This window comes from Piliocolobus tephrosceles, chromosome 16 (assembly GCF_002776525.5).
Source record: "Piliocolobus tephrosceles isolate RC106 chromosome 16, ASM277652v3, whole genome shotgun sequence".
In the NCBI taxonomy this organism is placed as follows: domain Eukaryota; kingdom Metazoa; phylum Chordata; class Mammalia; order Primates; family Cercopithecidae; genus Piliocolobus; species Piliocolobus tephrosceles.
Window position 1 is genome coordinate 29,313,849 of NC_045449.1, and position 12,011 is coordinate 29,325,859.

Consider the following 12,011-nt stretch of genomic DNA (forward strand, 5'->3'; position numbering starts at 1 on the left):
TTCTTGCGCCTGCGTGCTGCCTCCAGCTCAAGGACCCGGATTTAAAGAGACAGGCGCTCCAACCGTCGTGGGCTGCCGGCGGCCTGTAGTGAGCTAGTCCCGAGGCCTGCGGTGAGCGCCGGAGCTGGAGAGGCAGGTGAGGAGCGGCGCGGCGGGGCCCGGCGTGGGGAAGGCAGCGGGCCGGGGCGGGGAGCTCGGCGCGGCCAGGGAGCCAGCCCCCCGGCTCCTCCCCCGCCCGCCTGCGGAGCCCAGGGGCACACCCTCCGTGACGTGGCGGCCCTCCCGGGAGCCCAGGGGGAGGCTCGCGGCTCCGCGGGACCCCCACGGTTCCGCGTGAGGCGGGGAAGCCGGCGCCGGGCCGTGAGCCCTGGGGAACCCACGGGGCCTTCTCGTATCCCGGCCCGGCGTGCGTCCTCCTGCGCTGAAGCGGGCGCGCTCGGGTGGGGCTCTGGGAGCCATGATCACTTCCCGCCTGCGTCCCGGACCCGGTGGAGAAGCGATCTTTTCTGCCTCGCTGGGGGTCGCGGCCTACTCCGCCCGCCCCACTGTCCCCGCCATTCTCCGACAGCGGCGCGGGAAGCCCTTCGAGAAAAGCGGCGGCGGCCAGGCCTCAGCGATTTCCTTCTCGGGCCCCTGGGCTGCAGCCGTTGTGAGGGTGCGGAACGAGGGACAGACGAGTTTCCTCAAAGCTGCATTGTGCCTCCTCGTGGCCCAGCGCCTTCCGAGCCTCCCTCAAGTCCACTCCTTTCATAATTGGGGCCCTAGAGGTTGCTCTGCAAATTGATCTTCTAGGGAAAGTGTTGAAACTCACTTGTTCTGACCTCCTTTTATGGGTCTGCCGTACTTCCACCCACCTCACCTCTGTGGTTCTTAAACTTTGAGCGTTATATAGCCCTTTGTGAATGTCACGAAAGTGATAGACCTCCAAATAATCGTGCATTTTCGAATGTACATTTTGTATACATTTTTAGAGAGTTCAGAACCGCCTCCCTCCCCCACAACCAGCGCATTCATGGATTCCTTGTAGTTTTCCCAACCACCCTGTGAGGTAGGTATTTTTTACCCTATTTTAGAAATAAGAAAACAGATGCAGATAAATTAAGTTTTCTCCGAGGTAACAGTCGGTAAACTGTACGGTCAGGTCAGATTTGCACTCCCATCCCTTATTCCAGGTCCACTAGCTTTCCTTCACACCGTGTTGCACTACAGTAAGCAAAGCCTGCTTTTTATAACATGATAGCAATTTTGCTTCACAGCTTGTGCAGACAACATAATTCCAGTATACTTAAAACTAGGACTATAAAATGCTTTAGAAAACATGAATATAAGAAGATGCTGATATAATCTTTTTCCATTTGGATTGATTTATGAGTTCCTGTGAGTCTTGCTGCCCGGTTACTTCAGCACTCTCTGATTCAAGTTGCTGAATTATAAACAGGTTAATTGCACATCGGGAGCCTCTTCTTGAAAGATGACGACTTCACCGATCATGATAGGAGGTGACGTTAATCAATGAGAGCTCTTGCTGTGTGCCCAACTGTTTTAAGGGTTTTACTCTTAGAACAGCTATTTGAGTTAGGTCCCATAATTAGTCACATTTTACAGATGAGGAAGCTCAGAAACAGAGGTAAGTAACCCATCAAAGTTATACAGCTGGTAAGTGGCCGAGTTAGGATTTGAACTCAGGCAGTCTGATTCCAGGCTCTACTTAGTTGTCTCTCAATATAGGGATTCTAACTCAATTCCAAATCTGTATAGTGGCTTGATTTCTGAGGATGGTGTATGTGTTAAACTTCACAATAAAAACTTCATGAACATAATGTAATTTTTACTGGTGATTAAAAAGAAACTTCAGGACCTGGCGCAGTGGCTCACGCCTGTAATCCCAGCACTTTGGGAGGCCAAGGCAGGCGAATCACTTGAGATCGGGAGTTGGAGACCAGCCTGACCAACATGGAGAAACCACGTCTCCACTAAAAATACAAAAAAAAAATTAGCTGGGCATGATGACGCATGCCTGTAATCCCAACTATCTGGGAGGCTGGGGCAGGAGTATCATTTGAACCCTGGAGGAGGAGGTTGCGGTAAGCCGAGATTGCCCCATTGTACTCCAGCCTGGGCAACAGGAGTGAAACTCCACCTCCAAAAAAAAAAAAAAAAGAAACTTCAGGATCTTGTAATACTTAAAGGTCATCATCCATTATGAGTATCATATGTTGCTGATGACCTAAAAAGAGCTTTTATGTTATTTGGATTTTCTTCATTGTGATTTACTAGATGTACATGTGTGCATTAGATAATTGAACACTCTTTTGCGAGCTGGCTTTTCCTGTATCAGAACTCTTTCATGCTGTAGAGTAGACAATAAATGTAATACTTTGAAAAGTGTTTGATTAGTCATCATGGACTATATTAAGAGGCTGGCCTTTGGAAAATTGGAAGCCTATCTCTTTGTTTATATCTTTTTTTTTTTTTTTTTTTTGGCCTCCTACCTCTTCATGCAGCTATATGTCTTTGGCTTTCAAGATCCTCTTTCCACAAACCCTCCGTGCACTCAGCCGAAAAGAACTGTGCCTATTCCGAGAACATCACAGGCCTGATGTCAGACAATTCAGCCAGTGGTCAGAAACAGATCTGCTTCATGGATACCCCCTCTTCCTGAGAAGAAAGCCTGTTCTGTCATTCCAGGGAAGCCATCTAAGATCACGTGCCACCTGCCTTGTTTTCTTGCCAGGGTTGCATGTGGGACTCTGCAGTGGCCCCTGTGAGATGGCTGAGCAACGGTTCTGTGTGGACTATGCCAAGCGTGGCACAGCTGGCTGCAAAAAATGCAAGGAAAAGATTGTGAAGGGCATATGCCGAATTGGCAAAGTGGTGCCCAATCCCTTCTCAGAGTCTGGGGGTGATATGAAAGAGTGGTACCACATTAAATGCATGTTTGAGAAACTAGAGCGGGCCCGGGCCACCACAAAAAAAATTGAGGACCTCACAGAGCTGGAAGGCTGGGAAGAGCTGGAAGATAATGAGAAGGAACAGATAACCCAGCACATTGCAGGTAAGGTAGAGAACACTGCTTTCCCATCTTATTGGTGCTGACAGAAATATGGATAAGGAGTTCAATTGCTTGCTTTCTCTTTTTTTTAACTTAGTTTTTTTAGAGATGGGGTCTCACTCTGTTGCCCAGGCCAGTGTGTAATGTCGCAGTCATAGCTCACTGCAGTCTTGCACTGCCAGACTCAGGTCATCCTGACTCAGCTCCCAAGCAGTTGGGATTACAGGCACAAGCCACCGTGCCCGGCCTTTAACGTTTTATTTGGAAATAATTTTAAACTCACTGAAGTGTTGCAAGATTAAAAAGAGTACAAAGAACATTCATATTCCTTTTACCCATGTTTACCAATTTACATTTTACTCTATTTGCTTTATCATATCTGTTCATGTGCTCTCTCTCTTTACACACACACACACACCTGCATGCACTCACTTTAAACCATTTAAGAATAAGTTGCATACATCATGGCCCTTTAAAATTCTTCAGTGTATATACCTTGAGAATAGGATATATGACCATTATGTGACTACAATACACATATTTGTCTCAGAAAATTTGTCCTTGATATAATACTTTAATCTACCATCTGTATACTGTTTTGTCAGTGGATTGAGTCATACCTTCAATAGCTTTTTTTCCTGCAGTATGGAATCCCAGTTTAGGATCACATCGGATGTTGCATTTAGTTGTATTTCTTTGGCATCCTTTAATCTGAAAAATTTCCGTAGTCTGTCTTTTAGACATTGTTTTTGGAAGAATAGAGTACCGATTACTATCCTCTTTTATTTTTTTTCCTGTAGCATATAATTCATTACTGTACTTAACTAATTTGATACTTAATTGTCTCATATTTGGCCAATTAGGAACCCCTTTACACTGTCCTCTGTGTCCTGTATACCCTCATTACTTTTTTAAATATACTTCTTTACTTTGGGTATAGCAGGATGCTTTTAGTCTTATCCTATATGTATCCTTCCCCAGCCCTGAAATTTGCAATTTCTCTGGGGAGTACAGATTTCTGTTAGTGGGAAATGGTATTAAAGAATAAAACCTGGATGCTATGTGTCCACATTGTTATGGGCTATCTGTTTCTTTCTTTTTTTTTTGAGACAGAGTCTCATTCTGTGGTCCAGACTGGAGTACAGTGGCACTATGTTACTGCAACCTTTGCCTTCCAGGTTCAAGTGATTCTCCTGTCTCAGCCTCCCAAGTAGCTAGGACTACAGGCACATAACACCACACCCGGCTAATTTTTGTGTTTTTAGTAGAGACAGGGTTTTACCATGTTGGTCCGGCTGGTCTTGAACTCCTGACCTCAAGTGATCCGCCCACCTTGGCCTCCCAAAGTGCTGGGATTACAGGTGTGAGCACCCAGCCATGGCGTGTCTGTTTCTAAGCCCTTTCAGCAGACAGAGCTAGAAAATACATGCATGTAAAATTCATACCTATATATGGCTATATAACATGTTTGCATGTACACACATATTTACATATGTAGATTTTAGAATTTATGCCAATACCTCCAAATCCAATTAGTCTTCTTTGACCTTCAGCGTCTGTAAAATAATGTTCATATCTTCAACTTTGTTCTGGTCACTGTAGGAAGACAGTTAACAATAGCTCTAAAAATGGGTATCTGTCCTTGTTCTTTGAAAGGAAAAAAGACTTCCAGGAAGGAAAACTTTACTTCCCATATACTTTATTCTCAGGCTCCCCATCCCACCTTGCACTGCCTTAGCTATTGGCCTCAGCCTTTGTTATTTGTTACTTCTTGACCCATCTCTCATTTGGAGGAAGAGAAATATAGGTAGAGTTCATGACTCAGATAATTAAGCAGCTGGAAATTTTCCTTCCTATGCTAGACTGACATGCTCCGTGATCCTCATTTACTTTTTATTCATCTCTAAATTGAAGCTAATTCTGTGGGGTTGGCGTTTTCTAAGTTTTATCCATCACACTATAATTTCTGATTTCCCCCAAATTGTTATTTCTGGAGACTTATATATGCGATAAGAAGTGGAGAATGTTGATGAAATTTAAGTTACTAATAGAGGTAAATGGCAACTGGATCTTTTGTCTCCAGAATATCCTTCCCTCCTCTCCCCCTAATACCCTATTACCTACTACTCCCACTCAAAAACTACCAACCACCAGCCAGCCTTGGGCTAGTGCTAGGGTAGTGACTTAACAGGCAAGGCTCTAGAAGCCGTTGATAGATTCTTTGGATGTTTTTTCAGAGAGCTTTCACTGAAGGATATTTTATCTTCTTTTGTGATCCTACAGATCTGTCTTCTAAGGCAGCAAGTACACCAAAGAAGAAAGCTGTTGTCCAGGCTAAGTTGACAACCACTGGCCAGGTGACTTCTCCAGTGAAAAGCGCCTCATTTGTCACCAGTAACAATCCCCGGAAATTTTCTGGCTTTTCAGGTAAGATAGGTTAGGGCTACTTTAGCTGTTATAGTGCTGCTTTTATTTTGTATTCTACTTAGGATTCTGACTAAGAGTGAAAATTCTGTGCTATCTCATCTCATAAATAATTTGCTTCTGTCTGAGCAGAAACAGGTAATGGCTAATGCTAAGCCTTCCACTTGATTTTTATGTTTGTTTGTTGGTTGGTTTTTGGGTTTTTTTTTTTTTGAGATGAAGTCTTGCTCTGTCATCCAAGCTGGAGTGCAGTGGTACATTCCCAGCTCATTGCAACCTCCACCTCCTGGGTTCAAGCGATTCTCCCACCTCAGCCTCCCAAGTAGCTGAGATTACAGGCATCTGCCACCACGCCTGGCTAATTTTTGTATTTTCAGTAGAGATGGGGTTTCACCACGTTGGCCAGCTTGGTCTCGAACTCCTGACCTCAGGTGATCCACCTGCCCCAGCTTCCCAAAGTGCTGGGATTGCAGGCGTGAGCCACTGTGCCTGGCCAGCATTCCACTTGGATAGCGTTTCTTTCTATACTTTAACCTCTATTGCTGCAGAAAGATTTGTTTTGTCAAGACTTTTTCCCCTTAAAATAGTTACCTGGGTCAGACAGAGATTATTAGAACCTGTCTTTTACTTCCATGTGTTTTGATAATGAAGGAATTTTGAGAAATTGTATCCCTGAATATGCCTAGAGATGAAAATATGGAAGAAGGGAGATGTCATGCATGGATCTCCCTTCTTGATTCTTACAACTATTTGTTCAAAACACTGGAACTTTATGGAACACAAAGGAAGGAAAAAAGGATCTGAAGGATATTGCTATTTGTTGGGAGGCAGTACAGCCTAGGGATGAAGCTTGCAGACTTTGCAATCAGCGAGCTCTGGGTTCAAATCCCATCTCCTAAAGGGGAGGACTGTGGCTATTATTTGTATATTCTTTGTAGGACGGATGAACAATAAAGTGTTGTTTCCTTTTCTCTTCACTATAATACACACATGCACACACGTGTATACACACATATATAGTTTCTTTTATATAAAATATGGAATTGCTGTTTCATAGACAGGGATTCAGGAAGACTTTGCTGGGGCATGTGGTGTAGATGGGAATTGAGAAGATCAGGATTATTTATTGGCCTTATGTAAACAGACAGCGTTGGACTAGGGACTTTTACATGTGTAGTTTCATTTGTTCTTCAGTTAACCCTAGACAGTACTTTTATTTAGGAAGTACTTTTTATTAGGCCCTTTTTATGACTGAGAAAGTTGAAGTTCAGGGTTATCATGGAGTTAGTATTTGCACTGAAGTCTGACTCCAGTACCTGTGCTCTTTTATACTACACTGTGTTGCTGCATTTATTGTTTGGAGACATTCTTGTGATTGACTCAGTTGAAGAAAATAAATAAAGCCAAACAACCTGGCCTTATTTTAGAAGTCATTTGGAGATTGAAAGACATTTTATGTGATTGAAAGAAGCCTAGACCTGAGGTCAGAAGAGTTCTGGTCCTTGACAGCTCAGATCCCTGAGCACATCCTTACCTCTCTTCAGCCTCTGTCTATGAAGCAGCAGTGGCCTCTCCTATCATAGTGTTATGTACAGGGTGCTATGGGAGCATAGGCAGCAATATATAGATTATTTTCCCCTCTGCTTCCTTGAGGTTGTATATTTATTTGTTTAAGCTTCATCATATCTCCATGCCTCATCTACCCCATAGTGTTCTCATGAGGACTGTAAGAGATAACGTTGCAAAAACGGTGCCTGGCTCTATAGGATTTTTATTATTTTAAAATTCTGAGGTTGGTTGGTTGGTTGTTTGCTGGTAGGCCAAAGATAGAGAAGAGTCCAGGTGATGAGAAGGACAGCATGTTTCTGGAAGGGCTCCGGTGTTGGGGATGGAATTTGAGAGGAGTTGAGAGAAACAGTGTTTTAGTTCTTGCAACCTGATTGAACATTGACACTTTAGAGATTTTGTCCCTTAAAATCGTATTTAGATTCCGTATCAGAGATGAGGATGGATTTATAATTTACAAAGCCCAGACAAGAAGGAGCATACAACAGCAGTTAGCTTAGTAATGGCTCTGCCACAAGCTTGCAAATAAAATTTGCTTTGTAAATGGTCACAAGGTGATCGATGAGTTGCGCATAGTTATTTTTAAGCGTCTGGAGGAAAGCCCTGTCCCTTGACCACCTTTTGTAAAAATGTATTTTTTTTTCATAACTGCTCCTTGGGAAGCAGGATTTTATTTTGACAATAAGAAAAGAAAGATTGAAGTGGCAAGGGGTGGGGATGTTGAGTGTACTAGTGGGATCTGACTTTCTTAGTAGTGTCTTTGTCCTGGCTCTTTCAACAAGGAAGTGGGCCAGGAAGTCATTTGCTCTTGTCAGACCTCAATCGCCTTATCAGTAAGAGACCATTGAACTAGATAATCTTTAAGGCTTCTTCCAGCTCTGACAACCTGTGATAGCAGTAATTTCACATTGACTAACACGTGCCCTCATTTCTTACTCCTTTCTCATGCCAACTTTTCTGGGGTCAGCTTTACAATTGCTCTGAGATCCTTCTGACCGCTTTATTTATTTATTTATTTTTTAGAGACAGGATCTTCCTATGTTGCCCAGGCTGTTCTCAAACTCCTGGGGTCAAGCAGTCCTCCCATGTTGGCCTCCCATAGTGTTAGGGTTACAGGTGTGAGCCACGGTGTCCGGCCAGTCCTGATCATTCTTGGCATGACTTCGGTCTTTATTCTTTTGTGAAGTGCTCACATAAAGAGATGCACTTCAGTCTGGTGTTTTGCTTGGTCTAAGGAGGCCATTGCTCCTTTACCATCAATTAATAGCTGTAAGATTTGGGAAAATTACTTGGCCTCCATTTCTTTATCTGTAAGATGGGTATAATGACATCTACCCCAAAGGTCTGTTCGGGGAGATTAAATAAAGCTAAAGTACCAGCAGAATATCTGTTAATTTCCTTCCTTCCCTTTCTTTCTTCTCAGAAAGGCAGAATGAATTCATCTCTTTTGTTTCTCCAGCAGCCAAGGCCAACAACTCTGGGGAAGCCCCCTCAAGCCCCGCCCCTAAGAGAAGTCTATCTTCAAGCAAATGTGACCCCAAGCATAAGGACTGTCTGCTACGGGAGTTTCGAAAGTTATGCGCCATGGTGGCCGATAATCCTAGCTACAACACGAAGACCCAGATCATCCAGGACTTCCTGCGGAAAGGCTCAGCAGGAGGTGTGGCATGAGCATCCTGAATAGGCCTTTCCTCCAGAGAGCTCAAGGCCATGACTGCCTTCCAGGGCATGTGAGCTGTATCGTTGCCCAGGGTCCCATGCTTGGTTTAATGCTTTACTGTAGTCTGTCTTGAAATTCTTAATAATTTTGAACAAAGGGCCTCGCATTTGCATTTTGCACCGTACTCCTCAAATTATGTAACCAGTTTTTTTCAGAGCACTTTGGCATCTTTCTTCCTCTCCCCTTATTCTGCTCCTAGGAGGCCAGGAGGACCCATCCTATTTGACTAGTTAGAAAATTTACTGTCCTACATATTTAATTAGGTTTTTGTGAACCATATACACAGCTTGGAATAGAATCTTCCAACTCTGTTTCTTTAATTATCTAACAAATTGTCAATGAGCATCTGTAATGTCCTTGTCACTGGGCACCTGAAGTGAAAGTAACCACTCTGTCCAACAAGAGTTCGTGTGTAGGCTAAAGGCGAGGCAGACACACAGTCCACCAGCCTCTGAACTCCATGCTGTCTCCTGCTGTAGCGATGCGCACAGGGTACTATAGGAGCATGGGCAGTGATAGATAGATATGTTTTGGGCTCTGCTTCTTTGAGTTTGTTTGTTTATTTCTTGAGACAAAAATATGTGACTGTGTTGCCCAGGCTGGAGTGCATTGGTGCAATCTCATTTCACTGCAACCTCTGCCTCCTGGGCTCAAACAGTCCTCCTGCCTCAGCCTCCCAAAGTGCTGAGATTACAGGTGTGAGCCACCTTGCCCAGTCTTCTTTGAGTTTATATATTTATGTGTTTAAGCTCTATTTCTCAAGAAGGGTTCCTTTCTTCTATCTCCAGATGGTTTCCACGGTGATGTGTACCTAACGGTGAAGCTGCTGCTGCCAGGAGTCGTTAAGACTGTTTACAACTTGAATGATAAGCAGATTGTGAAGCTTTTCAGTCGCATTTTTAACTGCAACCCAGATGATATGGCACGGGACCTAGAGCAGGTCAGAGGAAGGGGAGGGAGGGTAGGCTGCATTCCAGGTGGGGTTTTGCCAAGCCAGGCACCTGCAGCCTCTTTTTTTTTTTTCTGGTTGGGACACATACTGTTTTAGGAAACTGAAACCCATTTGAGCAAGCCTTTGTTATTGGGGGAGCTGAATGTGAGGCTATAGCTGTTAATTTCGTAAGTTTCTGAGGGCGGAAACCATACCACTGCTGAACTGCAAAGGCCTGGTTCTCAAAAGTCACAATTTGAGACTTGCCCCCTCTGTCTCCCCTGGGGCTCTTATTCTGTACTCTTTTCTCACTTGTTTTCTCCTGTAACTTGGGTTTGCCAAGCTTTGGTTTGTTCGTGACTCTATCCCCGGTACCATGGCAAGTTTCCATCCCCTTCTAGGAATTGTGGATGGGCTAGTGTCTCTTAAGAAGTGGGCTAGATATGTTGAGTTGGGATAGGAGCTATGATTGAAATTTCTTGATTCATCTTCAGTCCTGGGTCTTGGGGGATACACGTGGCCACCCTAGGGTTGCAGCACTGGCATTTTGGTTTTTGGAGACAGGGTGACGTGTCAGAGACAATCAGAGTCTTCTTTGAGCAGAGCAAGTCTTTCCCCCCAGCTGCCAAGAGCCTCCTTACCATCCAGGAGGTGGATGAGTTCCTTCTGCGGCTGTCCAAGCTCACCAAGGAGGATGAGCAGCAACAGGTCCTGCAGGACATTGCCTCCAGGTGGGGGAGCTGCCTCCGTCAAACCGTGCCCAATGGGGATTGGGCATAGAGACATGAACTCTCTTGGGAAGGGAAGGTTTTCTTGGGAAGGGAAGGTTCCCTTGGGGTTCCAGAGCTCTTCAAGACCAAGTTAAATGTGACTCATTCCTCTAGGTGTACAGCCAATGACCTTAAATGCATCATCAGGTTGATCAAACATGATCTGAAGATGAACTCAGGTGCAAAACATGTGTAAGTAGCAGCTCCTCTGACAGCTCAAGCTGTCATTTGTTAGCTTCGTTTGTTCCCAACTGGTGTCAGGACTTTTCAGTCCCAATCAGGATTTGAATCCCCATTCCACTTTCTTACTTTCTGTGGGACCCTGATCTGTCACTTGACCTGTCTCTGCCTCCGTTTTCTCCTATATAGAATGGAGATAACAGTACTTTTCTCACAGAGTTGTTACAGTTGAAGTATGGAATATGTTCATGGGTCTCTTGCCTACTCCAGCCCCTCGCTAAGGCAGCATCCACATAGGCACAGTATCTCAAAAGAGCTGAATTTTCCAAGAGTTTTCTCTCCTCTTGTAAAAATCTTTAGACAGCAGAACACAACCCCTTCCCTACAGATGAGGATTTCTCCTGTGAGGACAGATTGCTGTCCAAAGCCATGGAGTCAAACAAAGGCAGTGGTTTTGTTTCCTTGTTCCTGTACCCCTTGGCAGGTTAGACGCCCTTGACCCCAATGCTTATGAAGCCTTCAAAGCCTCGCGCAACCTGCAGGATGTGGTGGAGCGGGTCCTTCACAATGCGCAGGAGGTGGAGAAGGAGCCGGGCCAGAGACGAGCTCTGAGCGTCCAGGCCTCGCTGATGACACCTGTGCAGCCCATGCTGGTGAGGAGTGCTGCCCTGCCTCTGCTCTCCAGCCTCTCCAAGCTCCACATCCTTCGGGCTGAGATCGGATAGGGTATGAGTGTTGAGAGTGCTTGCAAATTGACTGGAGGAGTTTGGGCAAGGAAGAGGGAGGTGCAAGGGGGTATTTCTCAGTAGGAAGCGAAGGCAAAAGAGAACACAGAAGATCTAGTGGAAAGACCTGAGCCGTAGGCCCAGCTGTGCCACCAAGAAGCTGTAGAATCTTAGATGAGTGATTTAGTTTCTCTTGTCCTTCAGTCTCCTGTGTGGATGACGTCTGAGACTGCCTGAGGCATCTCCCTAGAATGGTTTATCTGTTATCTTACCTGAAGACAGATGGATGTATTAAGTAACCCCTGAGATTCTGTGACCTACTGCAAAGTAGATCTGAGAGTTGGTGGCAGAGCCAGGCTTCCTGTGACAGGGTGACTTGGGAAGAGGGAGGACACATAAGGAATGAAGGCTGACTCTGGCAGACATCATCTTGGGCCTCTGCTCATTTCATAAGAAATGGAGTTTCCTTTCCAGCGTCAGTTTTCCTGTGTGACAGGGCCCACCACATATGGTGCCATGCCTACTGTGAGCTTCTTTGGATTTTTGAGTGATGTACAGTGCTTTTTTTGAAACTGTCTTGTGTGTCATGCTAAAGCCTTGGTTTAGGGTTTTGTGTTTGAGATAGGGAAGTGTTCTCTCCCTG

The 12,011-nt window shown here is 44.9% G+C and overlaps 1 protein-coding gene across 9 annotated transcripts in view; it reads left to right on the forward strand.

Moving 5' to 3' along the window:
- Nucleotides 1-12,011, forward strand: part of LIG3 (DNA ligase 3) — a 27,595-nt gene continuing 15,584 nt past the window's right edge. For 4 of the 9 annotated variants that reach the window (XR_004228544.1, XR_002726512.2, XM_023192859.3 and 1 more), the window contains exons 1-8: nt 1-136; nt 2,505-3,055; nt 5,336-5,479; nt 8,502-8,702; nt 9,551-9,702; nt 10,258-10,424; nt 10,578-10,655; nt 11,128-11,296. Coding sequence is in view for 7 of the 9 variants with exons in the window: in XM_023192859.3 (XP_023048627.1) it covers nt 2,509-3,055; nt 5,336-5,479; nt 8,502-8,702; nt 9,551-9,702; nt 10,258-10,424; nt 10,578-10,655; nt 11,128-11,296 (1,458 nt within the window). In the remaining 2 variants the exon portion in view is untranslated. Of the gene's footprint in view, nt 137-256; nt 1,049-2,504; nt 3,056-5,335; nt 5,480-8,501; nt 8,703-9,550; nt 9,703-10,257; nt 10,425-10,577; nt 10,656-11,127; nt 11,297-12,011 lie in introns of those variants that run through there. The other 5 variants (XM_023192862.2, XM_023192864.2, XM_023192861.3 and 2 more) reach the window with 4 other exon arrangements.